The 16285-nt window shown below is 33.9% G+C and overlaps 2 protein-coding genes across 2 annotated transcripts; both read left to right on the plus strand.

Annotated features, from left to right (window-relative positions):
* The first annotated feature begins 5136 nt into the window (after positions 1-5136).
* Positions 5137-8193, plus strand: LOC123682358. Its single transcript, XM_045620931.1, has one exon. The coding sequence runs from the start codon at positions 5137-5139 to the stop codon at positions 8191-8193; it is 3057 nt and encodes a 1018-aa protein (XP_045476887.1).
* Positions 8194-8380: 187 nt separating this feature from the next.
* On the plus strand, positions 8381-9001 carry LOC123682359. Its single transcript, XM_045620932.1, has one exon. It carries the CDS (start codon positions 8381-8383, stop codon positions 8999-9001), a length of 621 nt encoding a protein of 206 aa, XP_045476888.1.
* Positions 9002-16285: the final 7284 nt, after the last annotated feature.

Raw genomic sequence — 16285 nt, forward strand, 5'->3', positions numbered from 1 at the left:
TCGACCTCACGAAACTTATTATACTTTTTCATTCGGTATTATCTCTCAAAATTATTTCATTAAAAACTCTAGTTCCATTAGTCGAAAATCCTGATTTAGCGGACTCAAAAATAAATATGTAGAGCAGTTTTGAAATTCTACACATCGAAAATAAAAAGTTATGTCTCCACCTTTCTTGAAGCACAAGAAATAAATAGACACAATAAAATTGGAATTTAATTCAACGGCCGTTTTCAAATATCTTTCTGCACCTAAACGTCTGAACCATTTATTGGTAATTGCTGGAATTCCCAAGATCCCTTGTACCTACCCCATATTTACCTATTCAATAAGTAGTATTTTCAGTTTTGAAATTATACATATTGAAGATATGCGAACTACTAAATACCTATGTCGTTTTCAACATGATCTGTTCACGATTAATCTGGATTTTCGAATAATAATATTGAAAAATATCGAATTTGACACTCTAAAATAAATATCGACTACCTTCGATATGTAGAATTTCAGAACTGAAGTATCTACTTCATTTTGAAAACTACTAAATATGTGTTTTCACCTGAATCTGGTCACGATAAATCAGAATTTTTGACTAATTCAACTAGATCATAATATGTTTCGTGTGGTCGAAATCAATATGCGAAATATTAATCGTTTTCAACTGAATTTTATCACAATAAATCAGGATTTTCGACTAATGGAACCAGAACATAATATCTTCCGTCTGCTCGAAATCATGATCTGAAATATTGAAAAATATCGAATTAGATACTCTAAAATAGATATTGATATGTAGAATCGTAACACTAAAATTCTGCTTAACGAAAATTTTCCATAAAAATGGGAGCTAAATGTGTCGTTTTCAACTGAATATCATCATCTGAATTTCATGTTAGAAAAACTTTTTTGAATTCAATAGAATTTTCTCACACCAAAATATTACCTACAGCGACATATATATCAATATATCGATATTTTTACTCTTACATATTTCGATAGCGTCAGAAAATATCGATTGTTTTCTGTCCCTTGCCCATCCCTAATCGAAATGACAAGTGTTCATCCATATTGGCGCTAAAACAAAATATAACCTAGATGCACGGTGGTACAAATCTTGAACACATACGTTCATTCGCCAGAATAATTTAGTGAAAATAATCCGAATGAAGGAAATTGAATATTCCAGAAAATAACGTTGGAAATCAGGCGGTGAATGTTTAAACACTGTATTATATGAAAAACAATGTCGACAGCTCAGTTTACAGTCTACAAAATCAACAAGTCTGCAAGTTAGTTTTACAATTAACTAAATCAAATCCTCCACAACATGCTATGACTAAGATGTCTAAAAACATGGTGTATGCACTCGTCAATTTTTGAATGCAATGACATTCGACCAAATTGAGAATATTAGTTTGAATTTCAAATTGCGAGTGATGCCAATTAAAACATTGAAACAATTATGGCCCTCTTGGAAGTATGTCAATCATATGCTCTTAGGATGAATTTATGGAATAGCAAAAGAATAAAAGTATTCAATCTCAATCACATGAAAATTTGTCTAGTGGTATGTTTCGATGTGAGTTTGAATGACCCGAAGAAGAAGTATTGTTCGATAGCAGCAGTCTTTAGTGGGAAATGATTGTTGTCATTATAATGGGACTATTTTGTGAAAACTTTTTTAAACACGGGCTTTATGAATAATCTGGACTTTTCAAAAAGAATGTTGATTTTAGTGAAGTATCTTCTTATTATCAGAGCTGTGCCAAAGCTCAGTAATTTGTAATCAAATCGAGGAGTTGAGGTGAGCTTATTCAAATAACTTCATTTTCAAACTAAGTTGGCTAGTACTTCAATTCTAAAATCTGAGACATGACATCATAGTAAATATTCATTTCTGTGGTTTTTATTCCACAACAGAACAGAGTTGCATTCAGCCAAAGTACCCAATTTTTTGAATTTCACAGATAATTTTTTTTTTAAGATCAAGTTATTCGAAAACGGCGCTTTGTACGAGAAAATATGAAGAATACTTTTATTTTTCAAATTAGCCAAATATTCTTCAATGAACGTTCAAATTACTCTTAAGAGTTGGTTTCTTCGAATTTCTGGTATTTTTATGGGATGTAATGTTCATAATAAAGAAACAGAAGAATGTGTATGGAATCTTGTGTTCGGGGAATAATAGCTTTTTCTGCTTCAGAAGTCGACGGAAAAAGGCGTCTGCTCGAAGGATAGGACTTCATAATCGGGGTGCTTTCGCAAAGCGCCAGACCTTGGAGGCTGGTGGTAGGTCGGCTTGGAAGAATTTGCCACGGAGAACTCAAAGGATGGAGCTGGTTGCTTAGCAAGAAGAACCTGCTGAAGGCCTCTCAACATCTTAAGGAATTGTGTACACAGTGTGCCTTTATGTATCCGTCTTCGGTGCCCTGCATCCTTAGCGCTTGCCTGGTCAGTCTGGAGCCAGATACCACCTTGAGGTGAGTTTGTCATAGAGAACATTAGAAATTTTAAAATTTGGTTTAGGTAATTCTAAAAATATTTTTTGTGAGGTAATATAAATAACTTAATATCTCCCATTTTTTATGGATGAATGAGATGTCACTTTGACATGTTATACATATATGTTGAACTCATGGAAGAATGTCAATGCCTTCTGCACTTGTATTATAAAAAATATTTGCATTAAAAATAAACTTAAATCCATGCGCATTTCTAAGACATACTGTGAAGCTCTGATATATACATAAAAAAAGACATTTAATCAGAAATTGGTTACCACAAATATCCGCTTTATCTTGGTGAACAAATTTTTTATTATCCCCGTATCACATTAGGCCTTCTTTGTGTCCATTTCTGAATGAGCATGCCTATTCTTGACTATTGGATCAAGCGAAATCAATTCTAATTAAAATGCCATATATGGCTGAGATTATTTTTGAAATATATTATTATTGTTTTATTCAGAACATTCATCTACATTTTTAATCAAATGACGCTTCATTAGTTAGCTTTAGGGGGATTGGGATGAAGAAAAATTTTTAAATAATTTAAATATATTACATTTTATTTGTTCAGGTTCCAAGTACCTAAAAACTTTCATTTTTCTTTCTTTAATTTCCGACTTAAATTTATTTTAGTTAATTTTGGTTTGTGGAATGAGAATGTTTTGTTGGAAGAAATTCAAGTTTTATTTCAATTTTTCGCGCGCATGTGTTGGTCAAATTTAATACCATACCTGCAGCGAACACATGTCGAGGAAGCAAGAGAGAAGTTTTGAGTTTTTGGGTTTTCGATGTGCTGCAGAGAGAAAATATAAAATTTCTACAATTACCAGTGATTTCGACATTGTTAATGATCAGGATTGTGCCTTAAAAATAGCAGGATAATTGAGGTTTACAAACAATCAGTGAAGGTAGGTCGATTTGACCAGTACTCGATTTATTTTCATTACTTTTTTATACAGTCCATTAAATTCATAAATACGCCTCAGTCGGCGACATTGGTCCAATCAGAGCCGAATTTTCTTTTAATAGACGTTCTCATTTCAAAATTCCATCGTTTCAAATTGAAAATATTCATTTAATTTTGTTTTGCATTTGATAAGCAGCGGAAAGAGCATCAGAACTCTGACCCATATTTCTCTTATCATAACTGCACATCTGTTTCATGTTATCTTGAATATTTTCATGCTCGTCGTCAGTACGAGAATTTTACGTTTGTTTTCATCCGGAAAATAAAGTGTTTTTCATTTTTCAGACAATTTAATTTTATTTGCATACAAATATTTTGGTGAAGAATAAATATATTGAGGATAGACTCATTATATTATTGTTTTCTTTTTTTATTATCACGTCTTTGCAGAATATCGAATTTTATTCATTCATTTCGATAAAATGAGTGTCAATAAATTAAAACAAGCAAAAGCCTTGCGCCAACTTCAAATAGATGAAATCTTGGAATTACTAGCGCTCGCCCAACTTGCTGTAACTGATCAAAGTTTGCACGTTCGATTTAATTTGCGGTGTTCCAATTTAGATGATATTCTCGAAGAATTTAAAACAATGCATAATTCGATTATCTCCATTTTGTCAACAATCGAAAATCCAGATATGATCGCTGAAAAGGAGATAAAAACTAGCTTTATGGATAATTTATTTACTGTCAAGACCATTTACACTAATTTATTCAACGAAGAAACCTCCTCGAATATTGATACAACGTCAACAACGCCAAATGTCAAGCTTCCCAAAATTTCTTTACCGACATTTGATGGAAGTTATAGGAATTGGCCTACTTTTTTCGACATTTTTAATAGTTTGATTCACACAAATTCCACCTTATCAGATATTGATAAATTTCAATATTTACTCAGTTCGTTGTCTTCTGAAACGAGAAATCTTCTGAAGGGATATCAGTTAACAAAAGAAAATTATCAATTAGCTTTCGAAACGTTAACTGAAAGATATCAAAACAAGAGGCTTTTAGCAAATTCTTTTTGGAAGGAAATATGTAACGCACCTAAACTAACCAATGAGTCAGTGGATGGTCTGAGAAATTTATTAGCAATATTTTCGGAGAATTTAACAGCTTTGAAAAATCTTAATTTGCCTATTGAAGATTGGGATTTTATTCTATTTCATTCGCTCATACAGAAATTAGATATAGCAACAATTAAGAGATTTGAGCTGCAAGAATGTTCCACAGAAATTCCTTCGTATCGTGCTCTTTATAAATTTCTCAAAAATCAATGTATTTCTTTAGAGTCACTTAAGTTCTCGGTTTCACAACGCGTGAATGCATCATCAAGTGATAAGCCTTATAAAAAAAGTTCAACATTTCTTACTCAGTCAAATTCGCCGAACAAATGTTCATGCAGCTATTGTAATGCTAACCATTCAATTTATAAATGCTCTTCTTTTCTCAATGAACCTCCATCAGCAAGATTGCAAATCGTTAAAGACAAAAATTGGTGTATTAACTGCCTTCATTCGGGACATAGAGTATCGGGGTGTTCGTCGAAATCTACTTGCCGTCATTGTCATAAGAGTCATCACACATTGTTGCATTTAGGGACAATTGATCCATCTCCTGAAACAATGAAATGAACAATGTAATGAAATTCCATCTACTTCCATGGTATGCCGCTCTCAAGTGTTAACAAACATATCTGCATCGCCAGCTACTGTGTTGCTAGCTACTGCGCGGGTTGAAGTCTTAGATGCTCGAGGTCAATATCAAAATATTCGCATTCTTTTAGATCCAGGCTCCCAAACGAATATAATCACACAAAAATGCGTAAAAAGGTTAGGACTTGAATGTTTTAAAACCCCTCTTGCTATCTTTGGCCTTGGTGAAACATCAGCATCTGTTTCTGATTCCATAACATGTACAATTCGTCCGATAGGGTCCATAAATCCATCTTACACTATTGATGCAGTCGTATTGCCGAAGATTTGTTCTAATATGCCTACCAACTTTCTACCCTACCATGAGTGGTATTCTCTTTCTAATATCAAACTGGCGGACCCAACCTTTCATTCTCCTGGTCCAGTTGATATGCTAGTAGGAGCAGCTATCTTTCCTCTCATTCTGAGAACAGGTCGTTTGCCAGGTAATCTGAAACAACCTTCTGCGTTACAAACTGTATTCGGTTGGATATTGATGGGAAACACCTCTAGTCCATCAACTACCATCAGCTCTTTTCACTTAACAGCTAATTCTGTAATTGACTCAACGCTTAGACAATTTTGGGAAATTGAAGAAATTCCTAAATCTGAAATTTCTTCACCAGATGATGCCCTGTGTGAGAAGATATTCGACGATAATTACTCTCGTGATTCAACAGGTCGTTACACGGTTATGTTACCCTTCAAAGAAGGGATAAACAAATCCTTTGGAGATACATATACCATGGCCTTGCGACGTCTGTTTTCACTGGAACGAAGATTCAAAACCTCTCCTGATTTCTATAACGAGTACAAGATGTTCATGAAAGATTACCTCGATTGTGGTCACATGACTTTACTCCCAAATGCCAGTCCATCTGTTGACGAATATTATATACCACATCATGCTGTTATCAACCGAAATAGTCCTTCTACAAAACTTAGAGTAGTGTTTGACTCCTCAGCGAAGGTTTCAGGCAATGTGTCCCTGAATGAGATTCTTTTGACCGGTCCAAAGCTCCAGAAAGATGTGATGGCTCTTCTGCTCAATTTTCGGTTTTATAAGGTTGTTTTCACTGCTGACATCAAACAAATGTACAGGCAGATTCTCGTTCACCCATCACATAGACGATTTCAGCGAATTCTTTTCAGATTCTCTCTCTCAGATCCAGTTCGAGTATACGAGTTGAACACTGTTACGTATGGTGTTGCTTCATCTCCCTATATAGCTCTTCGGACGTTGAAACAATTATCTTCTGATGAGGAGATGGCATTTCCTTCAGCGGTGAGCGTTTTACGGTCCGAAACATATGTAGATGACATCTTATCAGGTGGAGATAGTTTGGAGGAGGCTCGAGGTTTGCAGGACGAGTTGATTTCTTTATTGAGGCGTGGTGGATTTGAACTCAGAAAATGGTCCAGTAACAGAACTGAGCTAATAGATCATTTTCCTCCAGATCATCGACATCAAGAATCGTTGAATTTCGATGATTCTGTATTGAAAATTCTGGGACTCAGGTGGTTTCCAGCCGGAGATCATTTCTCCTATGTTATAGATTCTACCGAAAGACCAGTTACAAAACGAACAATTCTTTCAGACTTGGCACGAATCTTTGACCCAATTGGTTTTCTGACACCATTCACTTTCCTGGCCAAACATCTCATCCAACACCTTTGGACTCTAGGTCTGCAGTGGGACGATGTTCCTCCATCGGAACTAACGGATCGTTGGAATCAATGTAAATCCGAGTTACAGGTTCTTTCCACTCTGCGAATACCACGCAGAATCTTCACTCAATCATTTACTAAATGTGAAGCCCACGGATTTGGGGACAGCAGCGAGAAGGGGTATGCCGCTGTTGTTTACTTCCGATTTATCAATCCAGATGGTTCAATAAATATTTCTTTGATTGGCGCAAAGTCTCGGGTTTCACCAATCAAACGCATTTCTTTACCTAAGTTGGAGTTATGTGCCGCTCTTCTCCTTTCAAAATTACTTTCTTTCATAATAAAATCATATGGACCCTCATTGAAAGTGGATGAAATATTCGCATGGTCAGACTCCACCGTGGTTCTTCATTGGATCAAGTCATCGCCCTATCGCTGGAAGAGTTTCGTGAGCAATCGTACCTCCCAAATTCAGGAATTAGTTCCTCCTGATCGATGGTATTATGTGAAGTCTCAAGATAATCCGGCAGATTGTGCCTCTAGAGGCATGTCTCCGTCTGGTTTACTCGACCATTCCTTATGGTGGGCGGGACCTCCTTGGCTTCAGTCCAAGGATCCAATAGGAAAACCTGGTGATCCAAAAATTGAAGAAATGCTAACTGGAGAAGAACGGCAGGTTGTTTTATCAACCTTCGCCTCATCCGACGTATTTGACGATCTTATAATGAGATATTCCTCTTTCTTTAAACTTCAACAGGTTGTAATTTATCTATTTCGTTTTTCCTTCAATCTCAGAAGTCCTCACTCCAAACGAATCGGTAGTATCTTATCCGTGGAAAGAAAACAAGCTCTCAATTTTCTCATCAAATGTGTTCAGCAAAGAGTTTTTGGTGAGGAAATTCAAAATCTTCGATTAAACCGTCCTATTACCGTGAAATATCTTCAAAAACTCAATCTCTTCATTGGAGATGATGACATTTTGAGAGTGGGTGGTCGATTAACGTTTTCTGGCCTTCAGTATGACCATAAATTTCCAGCATTATTGCCTAATAAACATTTGTTCACGGATATATTCATTCAACATTTTCATCGGTTGTACCTTCATCCCGGTTCACAAACGTTACAGTTTCTTCTATCCCAGCAAGTTTGGATTTTGTCTGCAAGAAAGGCTATTCGTAGAGTTACTTCCAAATGTCTCGTTTGCTTCCGCTCCAATCCCAAACCTCTACAGCCCTTGATGGGCAATCTTCCATCGTACCGCGTCAATCAATTAAAGCCCTTTCAATGTGTAGGAGTCGATTTTGGCGGTCCTTTTCTTGTTACGATGTCGAAAAGGTCGGGGCATCAAATCAACTAAAGCGTATATTTGCCTCTTTGTGTGCTTTTCGACAAAAGCTCTGCATTTAGAACTAGTGTCAGATTTGACTAGTGAGGCATTTCTGGCTGCTTTAAAACGGTTCATTGCGCGCAGAGGTAGGTGCACTAGAATTTTCAGTGACGGTGGCAGTAATTTCAAGGGTGCTCAGAGAGAACTCATTTCATATATGAAGTGCGCTGTGGAAGCAGAGAAAATAGACTGGGATTTCAATCCTCCTTCAGCTCCTCATTTTGGAGGGTTGTGGGAAATCGGTATTAAATCTGTTAAATCACATCTATACAAACTGATTGGTGATCAAATTCTGTCTTATGAGGAGATGTATACCGTGCTGGTTCAAATCGAGGCGGTCTTGAACTCCCGACCACTTTGTCCTCTCAGTACAGATCCAAATGACTTATCGGTACTCACTCCGGGGCATTTTCTCACACTGGCTCCTATTTCCGATATTTCTGAGCCTGACTTATCCAATGTGTCCCTCAATAGATTATCTAGGTGGCAGTTGATCACTCGGTTGCATCAAGATTTCTGGAAAAGGTGGCATGTCGAATATTTGAATACGTTGCAACAACGGACCAAATGGTTCACACCACGAGATTCCCAATTATCTGTGGGACAACTTGTGTTGATCAGGGATGAGCAACTGCCTCCTCGACGTTGGCGCATGGCTCGCGTGATTGATGTCCATTTGGGCAAGGACGGTATAGCACGAGTGGCTACCGTTCGCACTGCTAGCGGTAATCTGCAAAGACCGGTAGTAAAATTGTGCCCTCTTCCGGGGCAAGCATGAGCATATAAAATAATGCTATTTTAGGTGGGCGGAATGTTCAGGTTCCAAGTACCTAAAAACTTTCATTTTTCTTTCTTTAATTTCCGACTTAAATTTATTTTAGTTAATTTTGGTTTGTGGAATGAGAATGTTTTGTTGGAAGAAATTCAAGTTTTATTTCAATTTTTCGCGCGCATGTGTTGGTCAAATTTAATACCATACCTGCAGCGAACACATGTCGAGGAAGCAAGAGAGAAGTTTTGAGTTTTTGGGTTTTCGATGTGCTGCAGAGAGAAAATATAAAATTTCTACAATTACCAGTGATTTCGACATTGTTAATGATCAGGATTGTGCCTTAAAAATAGCAGGATAATTGAGGTTTACAAACAATCAGTGAAGGTAGGTCGATTTGACCAGTACTCGATTTATTTTCATTACTTTTTTATACAGTCCATTAAATTCATAAATACGCCTCAGTCGGCGACATTATTTACACAATATTTATTCCATGTCAATGATTATATCAAAGATCCTTACAAAATTATACAATTAAAAAAAAGAAAACCTTCCGGATGGAATCGATGAATCATGATTCATCGATTCGATTTCATGTCAAATATCCGGAAGGTTTTCTCTATTATCAGTGATGTCCTACATAAGGGGCAGGACTCATTTGAATGCGCAACCCATTCCTGCAAGCACTCCTTATGATAACAGTGTACGCATCCCGTGAGGTATATGTCTCCTGATATGTCGCTGAGACAAACGCTACATTCTCCATCTAGCACGCCCCTAGAAAAAAAAAAATATACGTATTAATTTGTTGTTTGATAGGTACAATATGATTATTATTCATTTCATACACATTTCTAACACATATAGAATAAAAATTACACAGGTACAGTGCAATTATGATATTTCAAGAATTGTTAAAAAAATTTGATGTAAATCCTTACCTTTTCATAGATTCTATCACTGTTCTATTAAGTTCCTCCTCTGTTAAATTATAATTAACAGGGATGAAACAAATTGCGTCGAATAAATTTTCAGACATTGTGAATTTAAATTAAACACTGTTCTACTAACTTCTACTAAGTTTAGCAAGACACTGAATGAAAACATAGGGAGAACAGAACCATGAAGCTAAAGATCTTCATAGAGCAGATACCTTTTTCTTCTTCTTTTCTTTGGGATCTAGGATTCTATTCTCAAACTTATAATATTGATTTTGAACGATCAAATTGATGAAAACATTATAACAGTATGCCATTAAAAGATTAATTATTCATGTATTTCAAACAGAAAAAATTATTTGGATGAATATGTTAAAATTTTGATATATTTACTTGAACACAGATTCACAATTAGGGTGAAGATCTTCATAGAGCAGATACCTTTTTCTTCTTCTTTTTCTTGGGAAATTTTTTATTATCCCCGTATCACATTAGGCCTTATTTGTGTCCATTTCTGAATGAGTATGCCTACAGGCCTATTTTTGACAATTGAATCAAGCATCAATTAAACATTTTACCCTGATATATCAAAATGCAGGTCGACCAACACCATTTTTATCTGTTTGATGTGGCATTGCTCAAATTATAAAGGACACTTTCTATAACAGCGTTTGTGTTTGCAATTCATGTTTTGTTGATTGTGGAATTGTATTAATGGCGAAAATATTAATCTTTCAAATATTTATTAACAAATCATGAATATAACTTCAAGGTTTGAGAGAATTAATTCTGTCAGCAAAAGATTTTGAGGTTTCATGAGAAAAATATTCGCGAATTATCATTATATTTCGTTTCTTAGTTGAACTTTTCAATATTTAACCTAAATAATGTCATAAAAAATATGTTTCTTATTTTTGATCAGTTATAAAAGTACTTAAGAACTCAATTTAAGCATTATACTATTACTTACTAAATAGATAGTTAAATAATTCTTGAAATTTTTTCTTAAACTTTAAAACTATCCGTTTTTGTAACTAATAGATGGTTTAATAATTCCCCGAATGACTGTTATTATTAGATGAATAACATCAGTTTGATGTCTTCTAAGTATTCAAAATGTTTTTTAAGTCAAACTATTATAAATATCTTACTTTTGAATCTTCTAATTATTCTTAGTACATTTGGACGTAATAAGCCGTGTAGTTTATTGTATTTTTAATAGGGAAATATCAAATTGTTTTCAAAAATGTGAATTCAAGTCGAATCATGTTGACATAATTTTTATTGAATTATATTAACAACCAGTTTTCCAAAAATCGTTAACTACCTACTTTTATGTTGAAAGACTTGAAATTCCTGTACTGATGTGAATTTTTCTTTCAGATATATTTTAGAGGGTTACAACGGTTGATTGTAGAATTGTATTAATGGCGAAAATATTAATCTTTCAAATATTTATTTACAAAACATGAACATAACTTCAAAAACAACTTCAAGGTTTAAGGGAATTAATTCTGTCAGCAAAAGATTTTGAATTTGTTTAATCTTCATTAGTCAATTATTTTTGACATAATATGTACATAAATGCCTAAATATGTACATATGTACATTCATGAAAGACATGTTACATGCAAAGTAAAATATAAAATATGTCCCATTCTACATTCCACACTACACTGTATTTTGTAAAATATTTGAGAATAAAACTACTCTTTTTGCGATAAAAACAGACGTTAATACATATGTGCTTTCAACACTGTCAGTTAAACAAAACAATTAGCATTTTAGACCGTCGTATTGCCGTGAAACCCCGAGGGGGACCACCTAACAGTATAGGTGAATCCTAGACGCGTTTCGTATAATGCGAATTTTTTCGGTTAATCGGGATTTTATTTTTCAATAGTTTGTTTCGGATTTTGGAAAATCGCGATTCGTATAATCGGGATTGTACTGTATATCTGATTCAATTCATCACACCGGTACAATTAAACATTTTAAAAAAGAATTAAACTGTCTTATCTTATCTGATGAAGTCACATTCATTTCAAGAATTATTCATCTAATAATAAATTAGATAGTTAAAAATTCTTAGAAATGCCAATAACCTCATTAGGTAAGCCATTATATATATATATATATATATATGGCAAATAAACATTTTAAAAGTAGGTACTTAAGATCTCAAAAGAGGAAACGTCAAACTTTTGTTGGTTACCTGATGATGTCACGGTCATTAAAGCTAACAGTGTATTCGACTGGCTGCACCAATGCGAAATAAATCGAATTTTTTCAGTGCTAAATGACGTAATTAGTTCGAATTGATTCGCTCTGGTGCAGCCTGTCAATACGCTATAAGATGCATAGGGTTTTCTATGCATCTTAATTAAAGTATAATTTAACTTTCTAATAGCTATCTCAGATATCCATGATAATTTGAGAATAAACTAAATTTAGGTTCTGTTACTAGCAAATACTTGTTGTTTAAGGGCCAGCAATGAATAAATAATACGAAAAAAAATTATTAATAACATAAACAATTTTAAAATACTTGAAAAAAAGTCTAAATTGATTTTTGCTTATCTGATGACGTCATGGTTATTAAAAGATTATTTAATTATCTACCAATAGATAGTAAACTCTTTCAAGCACACAGAATCTCCATTGAAATATAACCTGAAAGCACAGCCAAATTTTTTTTTTATTTTCTAAATATTTTTTTAGTGATTATTGGTAAAGGGGCAATAGAATGAAACGTAGTACAATCAAAAACAGATTTTTTTCTACTGAAGTACAGTTTTTGAGGTGGTATATCTTATGTACCACCATGCAATATAAGAAACTCATAACAGTATCGAAAATATTGAAGTTGAATAAAAAATTTTTAATTTGATTGATACTCAGCAAAACAGATTTTAGATTTTGACAGACATAATGGTACACTACAAGTTTTTTGTACTACAATGGTCACATCTTCTTCTGGATGCGTATATCGGCATGTGCGAATTATATTTGTTTTTTATTTCTGGATGCACGGAAGGGAATTGAAATTGTTCGATAAATATCGATACTTTCATTTCAGATACTATCGATAGTCGATATTTTCAATACCGCTACATGTATATTATCTATATTTAAGAGTATCAAATTCGCTATTTCTTAATATTTCGCACTATGATTTTTCGACCTCACGAAACTTATTATACTTTTTCATTCGGTATTATCTCTCAAAATTATTTCATTAAAAACTCTAGTTCCATTAGTCGAAAATCCTGATTTAGCGGACTCAAAAATAAATATGTAGAGCAGTTTTGAAATTCTACACATCGAAAATAAAAAGTTATGTCTCCACCTTTCTTGAAGCACAAGAAATAAATAGACACAATAAAATTGGAATTTAATTCAACGGCCGTTTTCAAATATCTTTCTGCACCTAAACGTCTGAACCATTTATTGGTAATTGCTGGAATTCCCAAGATCCCTTGTACCTACCCCATATTTACCTATTCAATAAGTAGTATTTTCAGTTTTGAAATTATACATATTGAAGATATGCGAACTACTAAATACCTATGTCGTTTTCAACATGATCTGTTCACGATTAATCTGGATTTTCGAATAATAATATTGAAAAATATCGAATTTGACACTCTAAAATAAATATCGACTACCTTCGATATGTAGAATTTCAGAACTGAAGTATCTACTTCATTTTGAAAACTACTAAATATGTGTTTTCACCTGAATCTGGTCACGATAAATCAGAATTTTTGACTAATTCAACTAGATCATAATATGTTTCGTGTGGTCGAAATCAATATGCGAAATATTAATCGTTTTCAACTGAATTTTATCACAATAAATCAGGATTTTCGACTAATGGAACCAGAACATAATATCTTCCGTCTGCTCGAAATCATGATCTGAAATATTGAAAAATATCGAATTAGATACTCTAAAATAGATATTGATATGTAGAATCGTAACACTAAAATTCTGCTTAACGAAAATTTTCCATAAAAATGGGAGCTAAATGTGTCGTTTTCAACTGAATATCATCATCTGAATTTCATGTTAGAAAAACTTTTTTGAATTCAATAGAATTTTCTCACACCAAAATATTACCTACAGCGACATATATATCAATATATCGATATTTTTACTCTTACATATTTCGATAGCGTCAGAAAATATCGATTGTTTTCTGTCCCTTGCCCATCCCTAATCGAAATGACAAGTGTTCATCCATATTGGCGCTAAAACAAAATATAACCTAGATGCACGGTGGTACAAATCTTGAACACATACGTTCATTCGCCAGAATAATTTAGTGAAAATAATCCGAATGAAGGAAATTGAATATTCCAGAAAATAACGTTGGAAATCAGGCGGTGAATGTTTAAACACTGTGTTATATGAAAAACAATGTCGACAGCTCAGTTTACAGTCTACAAAATCAACAAGTCTGCAAGTTAGTTTTACAATTAACTAAATCAAATCCTCCACAACATGCTATGACTAAGATGTCTAAAAACATGGTGTATGCACTCGTCAATTTTTGAATGCAATGACATTCGACCAAATTGAGAATATTAGTTTGAATTTCAAATTGCGAGTGATGCCAATTAAAACATTGAAACAATTATGGCCCTCTTGGAAGTATGTCAATCATATGCTCTTAGGATGAATTTATGGAATAGCAAAAGAATAAAAGTATTCAATCTCAATCACATGAAAATTTGTCTAGTGGTATGTTTCGATGTGAGTTTGAATGACCCGAAGAAGAAGTATTGTTCGATAGCAGCAGTCTTTAGTGGGAAATGATTGTTGTCATTATAATGGGACTATTTTGTGAAAACTTTTTTAAACACGGGCTTTATGAATAATCTGGACTTTTCAAAAAGAATGTTGATTTTAGTGAAGTATCTTCTTATTATCAGAGCTGTGCCAAAGCTCAGTAATTTGTAATCAAATCGAGGAGTTGAGGTGAGCTTATTCAAATAACTTCATTTTCAAACTAAGTTGGCTAGTACTTCAATTCTAAAATCTGAGACATGACATCATAGTAAATATTCATTTCTGTGGTTTTTATTCCACAACAGAACAGAGTTGCATTCAGCCAAAGTACCCAATTTTTTGAATTTCACAGATAATTTTTTTTTTAAGATCAAGTTATTCGAAAACGGCGCTTTGTACGAGAAAATATGAAGAATACTTTTATTTTTCAAATTAGCCAAATATTCTTCAATGAACGTTCAAATTACTCTTAAGAGTTGGTTTCTTCGAATTTCTGGTATTTTTATGGGATGTAATGTTCATAATAAAGAAACAGAAGAATGTGTATGGAATCTTGTGTTCGGGGAATAATAGCTTTTTCTGCTTCAGAAGTCGACGGAAAAAGGCGTCTGCTCGAAGGATAGGACTTCATAATCGGGGTGCTTTCGCAAAGCGCCAGACCTTGGAGGCTGGTGGTAGGTCGGCTTGGAAGAATTTGCCACGGAGAACTCAAAAGATGGAGCTGGTTGCTTAGCAAGAAGAACCTGCTGAAGGCCTCTCAACATCTTAAGGAATTGTGTACACAGTGTGCCTTTATGTATCCGTCTTCGGTGCCCTGCATCCTTAGCGCTTGCCTGGTCAGTCTGGAGCCAGATACCACCTTGAGGTGAGTTTGTCATAGAGAACATTAGAAATTTTAAAATTTGGTTTAGGTAATTCTAAAAATATTTTTTGTGAGGTAATATAAATAACTTAATATCTCCCATTTTTTATGGATGAATGAGATGTCACTTTGACATGTTATACATATATGTTGAACTCATGGAAGAATGTCAATGCCTTCTGCACTTGTATTATAAAAAATATTTGCATTAAAAATAAACTTAAATCCATGCGCATTTCTAAGACATACTGTGAAGCTCTGATATATACATAAAAAAAGACATTTAATCAGAAATTGGTTACCACAAATATCCGCTTTATCTTGGTGAACAAATTTTTTATTATCCCCGTATCACATTAGGCCTTCTTTGTGTCCATTTCTGAATGAGAAGGCCTATTCTTGACTATTGGATCAAGCGAAATCAATTCTAATTAAAATGCCATATATGGCTGAGATTATTTTTGAAATATATTATTATTGTTTTATTCAGAACATTCATCTACATTTTTAATCAAATGACGCTTCATTAGTTAGCTTTAGGGGGATTGGGATGAAGAAAAATTTTTAAATAATTTAAATATATTACATTTTATTTACACAATATTTATTCCATGTCAATGATTATATCAAAGATCCTTACAAAATTATACAATTAAAAAAAAGAAAACCTTCCGGATGGAATCGATGAATCATGAT

The sequence above is a fragment of the Harmonia axyridis genome, chromosome 6 (genome assembly GCF_914767665.1).
Source record: "Harmonia axyridis chromosome 6, icHarAxyr1.1, whole genome shotgun sequence".
Lineage (NCBI taxonomy): Eukaryota > Metazoa > Arthropoda > Insecta > Coleoptera > Coccinellidae > Harmonia > Harmonia axyridis.